Here is a 16735-nt window from a genome sequence, read left to right on the forward strand (position 1 = left end):
AGAGTTTTACAAGCATCCTATTAAAGCCCTGTCATAGGCAGGGCTCAATAAAAGGAAATCTACAGAAGACCTGGGGGCTTTCACGAGACCATAGGCTGTCATAGTAGCCAAACAGCAGTCCAATAATAGTAACAGCAACACTCCTTCTAGAAACCCTAACTTTCCTTAGGGGAGCGATTCTTATAGCACGTCTCGCATAGGGCAGGATACCAGCCCAATAATGCCGATTGTATATAGAGGATTACATCAAGATTTTGCTATCCTGCGCCTCTTTTTATATACAAGCAGTCAAACAGCAGCCCACAATCTCATCACGGACATGCCAATCAGGCTTGTTGGATTTCAACTTGCTAAACATAAATCTATTGTTCCCACAGAAGATAAGTCACTGGCAGAAGTTTCTGGGTTTCTGCCGGTAATATAAAGTTGACAATACATAGCATCCAGAGCAATCTATGGTACCGATGTGCATATTTCTTTGTGCTTACTATAGCAGTAACATCATTCTTTATGTTGTAGACATCTACACCTGGAGCAAAGGGAGGAGGAGGAGGAGGAGGAGGAGATATTCTACTAAGCAGCGATAGCGTCATTGAGATCGTGACGAAACTTCATAAAGCTGTACTAGAAATAACACAAAAACCATTAAACGTGCAGATTACTGACGAGTATGTGTCCGAGATCTTCTATATTATAGTATTGTGTATGAAAGAGACCCCCCCTCGGGGCTGGAGAGACAACAATGGCAACACAAGCTCCTTTGGCTGCCTGATGCACACTGTGCATTAGTACACATCATTAGTCTAAGACACTACACCTGCTTTGATTGATTGATGTTGTCCACATGAGCAGTGCTGGCCAGTTAGAGCATGATGTAGTATCGTAGACTACTGTGCATGAAGTTGTCAGAGAAGTTATTCGGCCATCTTTGTTTCTACAGGCCCGGAGGGTCACTTTAAGGCATTTCTTAGTACATCCCCAATTCCAAAAAGTTGAATGGTGTGTAGGATGTAAATAAATGTAAGTGTTAAGAAAAAAAAAAAAAGAAAAAAGAATGCAATGATCCGGTAATCTTGTATAACCAAATTTTATTCTCAGTAGAACATAGAACGTATCAGAAGGCAAAAGGGAGACATTTTACCATTTCATTAGAAAAAATTACCTTCTTTAGAAATTGATGGCAGCAACACATCACAAAAAAGTTGGGCCAGGGCCAGGTCTACCATTGTGTAGCATCGCCTCTTTTTTTTACAACAGTCTGTAAACATCTGGGGAGTGAGGAGACCAATTGGTGGAGTTTTGGGAGAAGAATGTTGTCCTGTTCTTGTCTGATGTAGGATTCTAGCTGCTCAACAGTCCGGGGGCTTCTTTACGGGATTTTACGTTTCATAATGCTCCAACTGATTTCTATCTGTGGAAGGTCTGGACTGCAGGCAGCCAGATTATCACCTGGACTCTTCTGCGAAGCCATGCTGTTGTGGTGATGCAGTATGTAGTTTAGCATTGTCTTGCTAAAATATAGAAGGCCTTCCCTGAAAGAGATGTTGTCTGGATACCATCAGAGATGCAGGCTTTTGAACTGTGCGCTGATAACAAGAAGGATGGTCCCTCTCCTCTCGAGTCCGCAGGACACGGCGTCTGTGGTTTCCAAAAAGAATTTCAAATTAGTTTCATCTGACCACAGAACAGTTTTCCAATTTGCCTCAGTCCATTTTAAACGAGCTTTGGCCAAGAGAAGACGCCAAAGTTTTTGGATTGTGTTGATATATGGCTTCTCTTTTGCACAAGACAATTTTATCTTGCAGTTGTAGACTGCACATCGAACTGGATTCACAGACAATGATTTCTGGAAGTATTCTTGAGCCCATGCAGTGATTTGCATTACAGAATCATACCTGTTTTTAATGCAGTGCCGCCTGAGGCCCTGTAGATCTCGAGCAGCTAATAATGACCGGCTGCCTTGTCCCTTGTGCACATGAATTTCTCCAGATTCTGTAAATCTTTTAATTATATTATATGCAATTTTACATTGAGGAACATTTTTCTGAAATTATTCCACAATTTTTAGATGCACTTTTTCACAGGTTGGTGAACCTCTGACCATCTTTGCTTCTTAGAGACTCTGCCTCTTTAACATGCTCTTTTTTATACACAGTGACTGAGTAGAAAATTGACTCTTCAGCGGTTTTTAACTAGCACCACTTACTTTTCCAACCTTTTGTTAACGCTGTCCCAACTTTTTTGAGATGTGCTGTTGCCATCAATTTCTAAATGAGTTTAAAAAGATGAAATGGAAAAATGTCTCAATTCACTATCGGATATGCGTTTTGTGTTCTATTGTGAATAAAATATGGTTACCATATATACTCAGGTATAAGCCTAGTTTTTCAGCACATTTTTTATGCTGAAAAAGGTCCCCCTCGGCTTATACTCGAGTGAGGTAAAAAAAACAAAAAATCCGCAATACTTACCTCCCAGCCTGCGTCTGTGTCCCCGGCGCAATGGTCTTCCTGGCGGTTCGGCAAGCTGCTTGAGAATTCTCCCTGCTGTCATCTCCCTGCTCAGCTTTGAATTCCCCCACAGTCAGCACTGTGTAGGTAAGCGCTTTGGATCGAGTACCAGCCAATCCCAGCCGACGCTCCATCATTCGCAGTCATTCACTAAATGGCTGTGATTGGTTTATCGAACGCCGGCTGTGATTGGCTGACGCTCGATCCAATCACAGCGCTTACTTAAACAGCGCTGACGGCGGGAAAATTCGAAGCCGAGTCGGGAGATGACAGCGGGGAGAATTCTCAAGCAACTTGCCGCACCGCCGGGGAGACCATCATGCCAGGAACACAGACGCTGGCTGGGAGGTAAGTATTGCATTTTTTCCTTACCCAGTATATACTCGAGTATAGCTAGGCTTATCCTTGAGTCAATAAGATTTACCAGTTTTTTGTGGTAAAACTTATTGACTCGGCTAATACTCGAGTATATTCGGTATATAAGATTTTTAAATCATTGCATTATTTTTATCTTTACACTTCCTTTTTCACAGCGCCCCATCTTTTTTTGGAATTCGGGTTGTACAACCAACTTATACTGCCTATACTTGCTTATACAGTAAAGCTTCTCCTTAAGACTGGCCCTTTGAGAAGACCACCTCTGATCTAGACCAGATTATTCTATGACAATTATTTATAATTGTATGTACTGTATATTGTCTCTCTTTTTTGAGACTAGCCCTCTACATTCTCATTGTACTGCACTTATGGCTTCTTGCCTCAAACAGATTTCATTGTAGTTGATATTTTTCCTTTCTACATAATTATACTGCATCTTATGCTTCTACTCTAGGTTTTCGGTGAAGTTCAAGAAAGATCCAGTGGTTATTAAAATAATTGAATCTGAGGTACAAAACGGAAAAGGCCCTGTGTTTAAGAAGAAAGGAAGTCAAAGACTTGAAGTCTACGTATAGTGATCTGGTCTACATGAACTTGCTTGCCCATAAGAGGCAGAGGGGAAGCAGTAAATACGTCAAGGCTTCCACCATTGGCTTATTAACATCAACCTGAGGCTGGGAAATAAATTAGAAGAAAGCGTCAAGAGAACCAATGTCTTTTATCAGAAGAGGTTTTTCCTGTGCACTAATTCAGAATTACTTTCTTTATCGATTCACTATATACATGGGCCTCATATGAAAACTGCCCAGAACAACCAATTAGAGGGTTTATTTTTATTTTTGTAGAAAATAACTATGATGCAGATGGTTAGCATTAGGAAAGCCACTTCTTCCCATACATATTAATGTAATTTCTTTCTAGTTACAGAACATCCTCCATTAAAGGGGTTTTCCAGAGAAATACTACTGTTGAGCTATCCTCAGGATAGGTCATCTACAGTTGATCGGCTGGAGTCCACCTCTCAGGACCCTAGCTGATTGGGCTCCCGTTGTCAGTGCCATAACAGTCGGGGAAGGGAGCGGAAGCATTGAGCGTCGACCCCTGTGTAGTGGTTGGTTTTTGAAAAAGATTTAAAAAAAATAATAAAATACCAGCGTTCAGGGAATAATATACCCAGGCAAATAAAATGTGTTGTTAAACAATCCATATACTTGAATGGGGGAACCTGTGAACACAAGAAACCTGTAATCCAGACAGGCAGTTTACAATTCTCCAATATGTAATATTTACACAGGACCATGGACAATTAAGAACCCAACAGCTTCTTAACAGACCATCAATGTCCCCATAGAATCCATAGGAGGTAGTACAACGTGTTTCAGGTTGACCAAATACCCTCTTTATCAAGCAAAAAACAAATATGTCACATCCCCATCTTATTTTACCCTACACAAATAGGTTTCCCATGTCCATGCTCCCGCTGTGGCGTGTGGTTCACAGGCCGGATGTAGGGATTGGCAGAGAGCAAAAGTAAAGATATATTCCAAGGACCGGATCTTGGAAAGCATCTTCACTTCCACCACTATACAGGAGACAGAGCTTCCTCTCTGTTCCCTGTGTGTTGTAACACTGACAGCAGGTGCCCGATCAGCTGGGGTTCTGAATGGTGGACCTCAGCCAATCAACTATTGATGACCTATCCTGAGGATAAGTCACCAATAGTATTTTCCGGGAATACCCCTTTAACTTATCTAGAAATCATCACCTTTACCACATCCTCTTACCTTTAATTAAAACCATATCCTACAAATATATACATGGAATTAAATATATCATTAATGTACATAAGCTCGTGAATTAGATGGCAGCATTCAGCATGGACACATAATAATGTCTCATACGTTGACCTATTAATGTAATTTGATTAAACAAGTTTATTAGAGGCCTCGGCTACAGAGATGGGTTATGTACAAGTAGAAATGGCTTCACATGTTGTAACGCGCTGCATCGGGCTTTAGGAATCGTTAGCCACAAATGCTAATCACAGTCTTCCTGAGGGCAGTGCTCAGGATTCTTGAACGTCTCTATTGTTTTTACGAATCATCCAGAAATCTTTGTATAAAATGTTCCGGTCCGAGGATCAATTTGATGCCGAGAAGACAATTTTATAGGGAGGAACATCAAAAAGGAGCAACAAGTTTCTTGGATGGTGAAATACGGAACGTACAATTTGTCACTAAAATTAGGAGTTTTGTCAAAAGCCCCATGGAGATTTACATAATACACCTTTAATAAACCTTGAATGTGGCTCACGGTCATGTAGACTTACTTTGTCTGTTCTTTGTTGTCAGCATTTTATATTATGTTTTAATAGCGTTCAAGAATAACTGATTGGTGAAGAAAGTGGATTGTCTGACTTATGTTAGAGGAGTATTCAAAGATTATAAATTAGTGGAGATCCGGCTCCTTTACCAGAAACAGCTCTGTCAAATTACTAACAACGAGCTGTCCGTGAGTGCGTGCGTGAGTGGGTTTCTGAGTGACTTACATACTCTGCCCCTGCTCACATGACGGTGACATCATCACACGTCCTGTATGCACACGGCTGCTGTCCGGCTAGGTGTTCGTTAGTATTCCATAGCAACTGAGGCTGGAGAGGGTTTGTAGTCCGCCTGTAATCTGCACAAGGATGCAGGACCTTTGATGATATCACAGTCATGTAATAAAGGGCGGTGCATGCAAGTCATTTACTCGGGATGAACGTCACCCTGATGTGATATGGGGCGGAGCATGATGGTGATGTCATTACAGGTCCTTCATTTCCAGTGCTGTGCTGCTTCTGATCCCTGTTGCATGGGATGAACAATGTATGTAGCAGTGCGGTATGTGTGACGTACATGTAGCACAGCTGTGTTGTGCATTGCGCCTCAGAAACACTTACTATAATTTCCTAATAACTACTAGTACATTGTATAGTGGCTGTATGGCGTTACAGATCACTCTAGCTCAATCCCATTCAAGTGAATGGGACTGAGCTGCAATGCCAGGCACAGCCACTATACAATGAAGGGTACACAGCAGTTGGTGAAGGAAACATCATGAACCCTTCAGCTCCCAATAATCTTATATTGTCAGCCTATTTTAAGCATCGTCCATCAACAGTCTAGTCCTGTAGGATCCCATTTAAGCAATAAATGTGTTTTTTATGTAAGTGGGAGATGGTACAATGTACCTAGGGCGCTAACCATCAGAAGGTAGCTTTCCTTCAAGTCAATGTCCAACCTTTGAGCAGATCTTATAGCATCACTAGAAATATAGGCCAAAGCTAGAATTCTATTATTGTCCTTCCAACCCTCATCATAGGTCTCTCACCTAGAAACCTACTCTATGCTGATTAACACAAACTATGAAACAGCCTGTCTGTACCTGGTGTGACAGCTTGGGGAGGGGGGGGGGGGTTAGCTCAGTAGACCATCATCTTTCCTCCACCAGATGGATGGCGGCACACTAAAAAAAAAGCACGTCCAAGCTAGAAATTTTGGAAAAGATGGGTAAATCAACCCTTTTATTGCCGGAGAGCAGCAACAATAACAGTCTTCACACAGTTGTTGATCATCATAGTGTACAAGATACAAACATTCCTGGCCGCTACATAGCAGTCTTCAATTCTAACTAACATACCAGCCGAACTCCTTAACGTGATGTTCATGAAATCATACCCAACCAGTTTGCCAGTTTAAGGGGCGGCCTTCCCTGTCAAACTTGTGGTTTTCAGACTGGGGCCAAGTGTCAGACTGCTAGTCAGTACTGCACCACCACAGAAGAGCAACTATAGCAAATGGATTGTAATAGACCTAATGGACACGGAGCTCACCAACTGTGTTTTTCTGTATTACAGACACACACCTGTGTCTGCTGATTAACAGGTGAAAATAGCCCTTTCCCTGCCAAATATTTCCTTACAGATACAGCTCTCACGCCCCCTGTTGACCACTTATGCACTCCTAGAATGGTTAACTTTTCCTTCTGCAGAAAACTCGAATATGGTTTATATTCCCAATCCTTACTAACAGAACTGTTGGCTTGTAGGAAAGCTACCTTCATAATAGGTGGCTCTGTAGAGGAATCGTTTCATCTCCCATTTGCATAGTAAATTTCCCAGAGGAGCATACATGGCCTTATAAGCTTCCTCACACGTACTAGGCGCTCTACACAAGGAGAAACTGTACCCCTCCCAACCCTACAGAAACTGTAACGGTGACCGTAACAACTACACTGTGTATGCTCAAAGAACATGGGAATATATAACTTAGTGTAACTGCTGGAAACAAATCTTGCAAGTAGTAAAAAAACAACTTTATTTGTTTATAAAATCCTATTTTATCTTCAAAAAGTTTTTTTTAAAAATCTACAACATAATTATATTTATATAAAAATTCTGAGCTTTTTGAACGGATGACCTATCCTATCCTAAATGCGGTGGATATAGTATATCTTGACTTTAGTAAAGCATTTGACAAAGTATCTCATACCATCCTTATTGGGAAAATGACCAAATATAGGAATGACAAGGCAACTGTTGGGTGGATTCACAACTTGGCTGAGTGATCGTACTCAAAGAGTGGTCATAAATGGCTGCACATTCAAGTGGAAGAATGTATCAAGTGGGGACCACAAGGCTCTGCCCTAGGCCCAGTGTTGTTCAACATTTTTATAAATGATCTGGAAGAGGGAATTGAGGGTAAACTGATCAAATTTGCTGACGACACAAAGGAGAGATAGCTAACACTGGGGAAGAGAGGGAGAGTATTCAAAGAGATCTAGAAAAGCTTGAACAGTGGGCAGCGACTAACAGAATGGTATTTAACAAGGAGAAATGCAAAGTCCTGCATCTGGGCAAGAAAAATGAAAAAAAGCACATACAGAAAGGGAGGAATTGGGCTAAGCAGCAGCACATGTGAAAAAGACTTGGGTATACTAATAGATCATAGACTGAACATGAGTCAACAGTGTGATGCAGCAGCCAAAAGGCAAACACAATTCTGGGATGTATTAAGAGAAGCAGGGAGACTAGATGATGTCCTTAGTCAGACCTCATCTGGAATACTGTGTCCGGTTCTGGGTACCCCACTTTAAAAAAGACAGAGACAAACTGGAGCAAGTTCAGAGAAGAGTTACCAAGCTGTTGAACGGTCTGCAAATCATGTCCTATGAGGAACAGTTAAAGCATCTGGGAATGTTTAGCTTTAGCAAAAAAGAAGGCTGAGAGGAGACTTAATAGCGGTCTACAAATATCTGAAGGGCTGTCACAGTGCAGAGGGATCAGCCCTATTCTCATTTGCACAAGGAAAGACTAGAAGCAATGGGATGAAACTGAAAGGGAGGAGACACAGATTAGATATTAGAAAAAACTTTCTGACAGTGAGGGTGATCAGTGAGTGGAACAGGTTACCACGGGAGGTGGCGAGTTCTCCTTCAATGGAAGTGTCCAAACAAAGGCTGGACAAATATCTGTCTGGGATGGTTTAGTGATCCTGCATTGAGCAGGGGGTTGGACCAGATGACCCTGGAGGTCCCTTCCAACTCTACCATTCTATGATCCTCTGGATAGGTCATCAATAGTTGATCGATGGGGGTCTGCCTCTTGGGACCCCCATCCATCAGCTCATCATCCTGCCTGTTGGCTCTCGCACTTCCTGATTCTCATATTTTCAGTACAGGATGCGACATCTTGACCATAAGAGAAGCAGGAAGTGCAAGAGAAGTACAGCACTCCCGTTGATTTCAGTGGAAGTGAAGCCGATGCTCCCACTTCCTGCCATGGCCACTGATGACGATATCCGGCCTGCTAACACTGAAACGGACGATCAGCTGATGGGCAGGGTTCCCGAACGGCGGACCCCCAATGATCAACTACACAGGATGGGCCATCAGTTCAAAAAGCCTGGGATACCCCATTAATACTATGTAATTTGGCACATTTAAAACTTATATGAACTACACAGACTGAGGAATAGTTACATATGAAACGTCCGATATCATCTGCGAAAATATAAGCTGCGTGTTGTTCGTAGCAATCTTTCACAGTTGAACGGTCCTCTTTCTAAGATAAATTGAAAAATGAAATCAGCGGCTTGACTGGCTGCAATGGGCAAACCACCCAACGTTTCCTTCGAGCTATTCATTTTTACAGTGCTGTTGTAGACTGTCAGCCAATCAGATGTCTGAGTTTGGCGTTCAGCTCCCTCTCCTTAGCCAGCAGTTCACTACTGTGTTTTTTGTAGGCCTCAAACTCTCGCTTAAGTTGCGCCATTTCTTTGTCGCTGTCTGCCAGTCTTGCATTTAGCTCCACTATTCTGGCATCAGCATCTACAGCAGTTATGTCTCTCCGATAGCGCTCTTCTGCTTCCCGACGAGCCTTCTCTGCACTTTGAAGGCGATGCGTAACATCGGTGGCTTCCCTTTGGCGCTCTTGTAGAGAACGCCCTCGCTCCATGCACAGTTGTAAGATGTCCTCTTTCTCCTTATTTAATTCGGCCATCTTCTTTTCAGCTTCTTTTTGAGCGGTTATTTGCAGCTCCTCTAAGTGAGACAACTTCCCCTGTAGGTGGCGACACGTCTCCTCTGAAAGCTGAAAATCAGATAATACAAATGAGTGCCAACTAGTTGCACTGGTGCTGTATCCGTTTTTAGTTAAAAAAATACCAAGATGCAAGAATTAAAAGCCAAGAGCTAGATGCTATATTCAGGGTTCCTTGATGAGTTTTAGGCCTCAGGCACACTACAGAATTAGGGCTCTGTACAGCCGAGACGGACGGAGCCATATGGAACTCATGAACTTCTACACTGTCAAAAAAAATCCAGCCCCTAGAAGAAGTTGTCGTTTTGCTGCAAAACTCAGCATGCAGTTACATCTCAGGCAGATATACACATGACTAGAGTTGGTGTGATTAGATGAACAGTCTTCCCACCTGAGGCACTAAAAGTGTTTCCCCCCCTTGGCCTATAAAAGGCTCTCGGAGGCTCCTTGTGTATAGTGACCTCTTCTTCTGCTTTTGTAGAGCTTGTTGACCACTAGACGCCTCTACGACGCAGAGAAGAGATACCACCCCATTACCAGAGTCTGAGAGGAACGCATTATTGGGATATGAGAAGCTGGATGGTGACCAGACTGTAAGGAGGTGTTGGGACCAGTGGATATGTGAAGGCACGCACACATGGCGACTGGTCTCAGGACCACCAGTAGTGAGGATTGTCTGATTGTCCCACAAGCAGCGCCAACTGTTTCGTCGTCCGCCATCCAAAGAAAGGGGGCACCATCGTTACACCCCTGTGTCTGTTGGAACCATTTCCAGGTGCTTGTATCAAGGACATTTGGTCTCACGGTGCCCATTACATGTACTGCTTTTGACACCCACAATTGCCTTTGTTTACAGTGGTGTAAACAACAAAATTGGACGGCTACGGAGTAGAACTGGGTCGTCTTCAGCAATGAATCCAGGTTTAGTTTAGGCACAGACTACAGCCAAGAGAAGCAGGTGCCATCGCATATGACAGTCGGTCACTCCTAGTAGTGATACGAGAGACAATGACAGCCAAGCAATATGTTTAGGACATCCTGCAGCCACATGTTGCCTTTCATGGCAGGGCTTCCAAAAGACATTTTCCAGCAGGGTGTCACAAGAAGGCCCCCACAACATTTCCACACTTCTGTGGCCTGCCCAGTCGCTAGATTTATCACCTATAGAACATGTATGGACCATCTGGGATGACAACTTCAACAGCCTACGAGTTTGCACAGTCTAGATGCTCTGTTATAGCAAATGTAGACCGATATGCCGCAGGATACCATACAGAACCTGTATGCCTCCATGCCCACCTGTATCACATCTTGCATTCAAGTTACAGGTAGCCCAACAGGGTACTAGAGCCTTCATGCCCCCTCATATCACATCTTGTATCCAAGATAGAGACGATACAATAGGGTACTAGAGCCCCCCATACCTGCCCATATTACATCTTGTATTTAAGCTAGAGACAGTACAGCAGGGTACTAGAGCCTCCATGCTCGCCCATATTACATCTTGTATCCATACTAGAGGCAGTACAACAGGGTACTAGATACGGGATGAGCATGGAGGCTCTAGTACCGTGTTGTCGTGCCTCTAGCTTGGATACAAGATGTGCTATGGAGGGAATGGAGGCTCTACCATGTTTCTGTGAAAATAAGACCGTCTTATATTAAATTTTTGCCCCAAAAGAGGCACAGGGTCTTACTTTCACGGAGTGTCTTCTACTCACCTAGCAGTTACCGTTCGGGTCCTTCCAGCTGAGCTGCAGCGCTCCTACAGGTTTTCGTATAGTTTTCAATGCCAACGGAGCATCTCTTGCTGGTGACAGGGCTTGAATACCCCGCCTCCAGCAAGCAATTGCTCTGATTGGTTCAGCCAATCAAAGCTGGCGTTCGATGAACCAATCACAGCCATTCAATGACGTCATTCTTTTTTGTCTTATTTTCAGGAAAACAGTCTCTAGCTTGGATATGAGATGTGAACAAGCGGGCACATAGGCTTTTTTTTTTTTTTTAATTAGTTTTCTTTTGAGAAAAAATGTGTTGCATAATACAGAATGAAGAGAAACTTTGTTAGGTATATCCTTATCCACATATACATTTTCCGTTATTAAACCACTACAAATCTTGTTACAATATTTCTTGAGTTTCTTAATAACAATAAACTTTAAAACTTTTTTTTTAACTGATTCTGCTCTGTCTTGTTTCGGTCTCGGTAGAAAAACGAGAGGTGTGAGTCTGCTGGTGTTTGTTTGTGAGGGGGGGGGGGGGGGGGGAGTATGGGTCAGGCCTTGAGGCTCATTCCATAGGCAAAGTAGAGTGGGAGTCCAGCCAAGTCCCCCATACTTTCCGAAATTTGTCCGGGCATCCTCGGTTTTGGTATACGATCTTCTCGTAGGAGATTACGGTATTTACTAGTTGCATCCAGTGTAGGACTGAGGGGATTTCCGCGGCCTTCCACTTCATGGCTATTGCCTTGCGGGCCAGGAATAGCACTCTTTCCAGAAAAGTACGAGTGTGGTGTGGCCACACCTCCTCCTCCAGCAGGCCAAACAGCGCCACCTTGGGGTCCAAATCGACAACCAGTGGGGGCGGTAGTAGTGAGTTTATAAGGTCGATAATATCCGACCAGTACTCATTGATTAGGGGGCATTCCCATGGGCACATAGGCTTTAGTACCCTATTGGGCTGTCTCTAACCTGGTTGCAAGATGTGAATGTGATACAGGTGGGCATGGAGAAATACAGACTCCATGTGGTATTCTGTGGCATATCGCTGAGCTGTCATTGTCTCTCGTACCACTGCTAAGGGAAACCAACTGTCATATGTGATAGCTTCCCCAGACCATCACACCGGCAGTCGGGGGAAGCGTGCACTCCAGAGCAAAGGCAGGTGCTCACCCCGAGGTCTCCAGAAACAAACTTGGCCATCGTCCATGCCCAAATTAAACCTTGATTTGTTGCTGAAGACAACCTGGTTCGATTTTGCAGCGTCCAGTCCAGTATTGTTGTTCATAACACCACTGCTAATGGAGATGATGGTGGGTGGGTGTCAGAGCCTGTACATGTAATGGGTGTCGCGAGACCAAATGTCCTTCAGCCAAGTGCCTGGAAGTGACTTCAATAGACATAGGGGTGTAACGATGGCGCTAGATAGCGGACAACGAAATAGTTGGAGCTGCTTGTCGGACAATCGGATGGTCCTCTCTACTGGTGGTCTGTAGGGGGCGTCCTGAGCCCGGTCACCTTGTGAACCCTCACACATCCACTGGTCCCAACACCTCCTAACAGTCTGGTCAGATGCTCCTCTCTACTGGTGGTCTGTAGGGGGCGTCCTGAGCCCAGTCACCTTGTGAACCCTCACACATCCACTGGTCCCAACACCTCCTGACAAGGACAGCCCAGGTGGTGGGCAATGTGTCGATACGACCATCCAGATTTTCACATCCCAATAATGCGCCCCTCTCAGACTCTGGTAACGGGGTGACATCTCTTCTCTGCATCGTAGAGGCGTCTAATGGCCAACAAGGTCTACACAAGCGGAAGAAGAGGTCACTACACACAAGGAGCCTCCGAGAGCCTTTTATAGGCCAAGGGGGAACCACTTTTAGGGCAGCAGGTGACAAGACTGATCATCTAATCACATTACAACTCTAATCATTTACATATCTGCCTGCGATGTAACTACAGCCAAACGACAACTTCTTCTAGGGGGCGGGATTATTCTTTACAAAGTGAATGTCTCACATCAGGCCCCGTTATCAGACAGTGAGGTCTGCCGGAACCAGCGGTAACATATACATCATGAGGTGGGTTCGGACCAGGCTTCTATTATAACCCTAGTGTGCATGCAGATCAGTAAATGATTTGTGGGGTTCCTGTTCTGAAGCCCCTAATTAGGTCTAATTCTGAGAGGTCAGTAAATGATTGCAGGTGGAAATGCTCTTAAGAGCTAGTACGTGACGTCACCAGCTGCCCCACATGACGTCAGAGGCCGCTCACCTGCAGTCCCCGGGTCAGGGTGAGGATCTCCCCGCTGCTGGTCTCGATCTGCCCCCGGAGCTCCTCCAGCGCCCCCTGGTGTTCGGCCCTGGCCCCCTCTAGCCGCTCCTGCGCCCCCTGCTGTTCGCTCCTGGCCGCCTCCAGCTGCTCCTGCAGCTCCCGCACGCTCCGCTCCTTCTCCCGCAGCTCCGGGTAGGCGCCCTCCCGCAGCCGCTCGCACTCCGCCCGCAGCTCCTCGTTATGCCGTTTGTACTCGTCCTTGAAGCGGATCATGTCCCGGTGGTTGTCGGCCAGCAGCCCGAACCTGTCCTCCAGCTGCGCCGCCCGCCGCCTCTCCGCGCCCAGCAAACCCTCTAGCCCCCGCTGCTCCGCCTCCAGCTCCCGGCACCGGAGCTCCGTGTCGTCCGCCCGCCGCTTCAGCAGGCAGATGAGCTGGGACTGCTCGTCCAGCCGGGACCTTAGCAGCGCCATCTCCGTCGTCTCATCCCACACCGACGAGCTGACACTCCGGACCGGGACGTCCCCGGAGCCCCCCGGCATCCCGCGCGGCGGCTTCTCTGTAGGCGTATCCATGGTAACCGCGTGCCTGGTTGCTATGGGCGGCACCGGAAGTGATGAGATGGCCTCCTAGTTACCAGGCGGGCTGATAGTGGAGATCAGACATAGGGGCACAAAAATGGGCATCAGGAGTGTCATGATAGGGTTAAATAAATGTACTTCTCTTACCTAACATTGTGGCATCAAACTCAGAGCGCCTAAACACGAACGTATGGTGACAGCGCATGACGCTCGCTGTTTTTGCGCCCGTAATGCGCCGTACCAGGCTGCCATGTTGCTATATACATATATTGCGAGAAATACGCACATGGTAAAGATCACAGCATGTTCTATCTAGGCACATATTACACGCCAAGGTAGCGCAGGGCGAATGGCGGTGCGCAGCAAGTACACAATGTCATTGCGTACCGCTGCATGCTGTGCGACTGTCTCATGCGGGCAGCGCGCTGCGAAGTACGCCCGTCTGAAGCCTCCCTCATGGTAAGGCTGGCCTCATAGAATTGTAAGCTCCAGCGTGCCGTGCGGATCACTAGCGAGTATGAAGTGACATGCGTACCTGCTGCCTGCCGCCAATCGCCATGTATGGGCACATGATACGTGCCAAGATGGTGCACACTGCGATTTGTTTTGCGCGTGTAATACTAAGTAATAGGACATGTTTTTGTGTCCGCAATGTGCGCACAAAATATGGAAATGTGAAGGAACCCATTGAAACCAACTACTCTACGCACGGTGTATTACACGCGGATAAAATATGTGCGCAACCCAAAAGAACGGGCTCATATTTGTGCGTCTCGCAACGCACACATCTCACGCCATTACTTGCCAGTGTGAAGGCAGCCTAAGGGAAACCACAACCAAAGGGACTCGTACGCACCTGTCTTACTGGTCCTTGGTAGGGCTCATTCACACGACCGTGTTTTCACGGTGTGTTATGCGTGCGTTACACAGACGCGTGATAACTAGTCAATGGATCAATAAAAGTCAATGGACTTGAGTAGCGTCCCACCCTAAGGCCGAATGCCCACGGACGGATTATCGCTGCGGAATTCTCGATCAGACGTCCACTGCGAATTCTGCAGCAATGTCCGTCCATAGACATGCAATGTTAAACGATTCTCTCCTGCCCACAAGCAGAAATCAACTGCGATCATTCAATGCAGTCTATGGAAGCCGTCCACCCCGCGATACTTCCACTGTGAGCACTGCGGAAGTATTGTGGGAGTCCGCGTCACAGTCCAGCGCCGGCGTATCACGCACAGCACTGCACATGCGCGCTGGCCAAGGCACTTGCAGCTGATCCGGGCAGGTAAGTATGTGTCTCTGGCGGCTGCCGGGTCGGATTCCGCTGCGATATTTAGCAGTCGGAATCCGACCCGGCCATGGGCATGAGACCTAGAGGTACAAACATATGGTGCAGCTAGCCACACCCAGCCCAACCATAGACACAAAGGACTGGAAAAATTCATGGCTTGGCAGACATCTACACTATTCGTCTATCCTATTTAACATAAATACAGCACCTTAACCAATCTCAGGACACAGATACAGCGCCGAAATCTAGGATATACCATGAATACAGCGCCAAAATCTAGGATATACCCTGAATACAGCACCAGAATCAAGGACATACCATGAATACAGCACCAGAATCAAGGACATACCATGAATACAGCACCAGAATCAAGGACATACCATGAATACAGCACCAGAATCAAGGACATACCATGAATACAGTGCCAGAATCAAGGACATACCATGAATACAGCGCCAGAATCAAGGACATACCATGAATACAGCGCCAGAATCAAGAACATACCATGAATACAGCGCCAGAATCAAGGACATACCATGAATACAGCGCCAGAATCAAGGACATACCATGAATACAGCGCCAGAATCAAGGACATACCATGAATACAGCGCCAGAATCAAGAACATACCATGAATACAGCGCCAGAATCAAGGACATACCATGAATACAGCGCCAGAATCAAGGACATACCATGAATACAGCGCCAGAATCAAGAACATACCATGAATACAGGGCCAGAATCAAGGACATACCATGAATACAGCGCCAGAATCAAGGACATACCATGAATACAGCGCCAGAATCAAGGACATACCATGAATACAGCGCCAGAATCAAGGATATACCATGAATACAGCGCCAGAATCAAGAACATACCATGAATATAGCGCCAGAATCAAGGACATACCATGAATACAGCGCCAGAATCAAGGACATACCATGAATACAGCGCCAGAATCAAGGACATACCATGAATACAGCGCCAGAATCAAGGACATACCATGAATACAGCGCCAGAATCTAGGACATACCATGAATACAGCGCCAGAATCTAGGACATACCATGAATACAACGCCAGAATCAAGGACATACCATGAATACAGCGCCAGAATCAAGCTCATTATATGAATACAGCACTAGAACCAATCTCAGTACATAAATGCAGCACCAGAACCAGATGTATTTTTAAAAATACTTTTAAAACATTTTATTTTTGTCCCACTAGGGGACTTCAATATCGCCAATATCATTCTTCTAATACACTACTATACTTCAGTATAGCAGTGTATTATAAAGCCTAAGCAGCTCAGCAAGAGACTGAGTTTCATAGGTCACCGTAGCCGATTGGGACTGATGGGTGTCAAAAGGAGGCCCCCTAACAGTGTGAGCCTTTGACTGCAG

General features: G+C 45.4%; 2 protein-coding genes across 2 annotated transcripts in view; one reads left to right on the plus strand and one right to left on the minus strand.

Annotated features, from left to right (window-relative positions):
* The window catches only part of MYO1A (myosin IA), a 77656-nt gene extending 72440 nt beyond the window's left edge, over positions 1–5216 (plus strand). Inside the window, exons 28-29 of the mRNA XM_066584456.1 lie at positions 520–668; positions 3343–5216. Of these exons, the coding sequence (XP_066440553.1) occupies positions 520–668; positions 3343–3463 (270 nt within the window). The 3' untranslated portion in view covers positions 3464–5216. The remainder of the gene's footprint in view (positions 1–519; positions 669–3342) is intronic.
* Positions 5217–6424: 1208 nt separating this feature from the next.
* Positions 6425–14025, minus strand: CCDC89 (coiled-coil domain containing 89). The gene is made up of 2 exons (XM_066584459.1): positions 13461–14025; positions 6425–9519 (listed from the first exon to the last, which is right to left on the minus strand). The coding sequence occupies exons 1-2, from the start codon at positions 13998–14000 to the stop codon at positions 9097–9099; spliced, it is 963 nt and encodes a 320-aa protein (XP_066440556.1). The 5' UTR covers positions 14001–14025; the 3' UTR covers positions 6425–9096.
* Positions 14026–16735: the final 2710 nt, after the last annotated feature.

The sequence above is a fragment of the Eleutherodactylus coqui genome, chromosome 1, assembly GCF_035609145.1.
Source record: "Eleutherodactylus coqui strain aEleCoq1 chromosome 1, aEleCoq1.hap1, whole genome shotgun sequence".
In the NCBI taxonomy this organism is placed as follows: domain Eukaryota; kingdom Metazoa; phylum Chordata; class Amphibia; order Anura; family Eleutherodactylidae; genus Eleutherodactylus; species Eleutherodactylus coqui.

Coding starts and splice junctions, on each gene's coding strand:
- CCDC89 (XM_066584459.1), bottom strand. CDS start 14,000: ATGCCGGGGGGCTCCGGGGACGTCCCGGTCCGGAGTGTCAGCTCGTCG. Junction 9,520..13,460: donor CCCTGACCCGGGGACTGCAG/GTGAGCGGCCTC, acceptor TCTGATTTTCAG/CTTTCAGAGGAGACGTGTCG.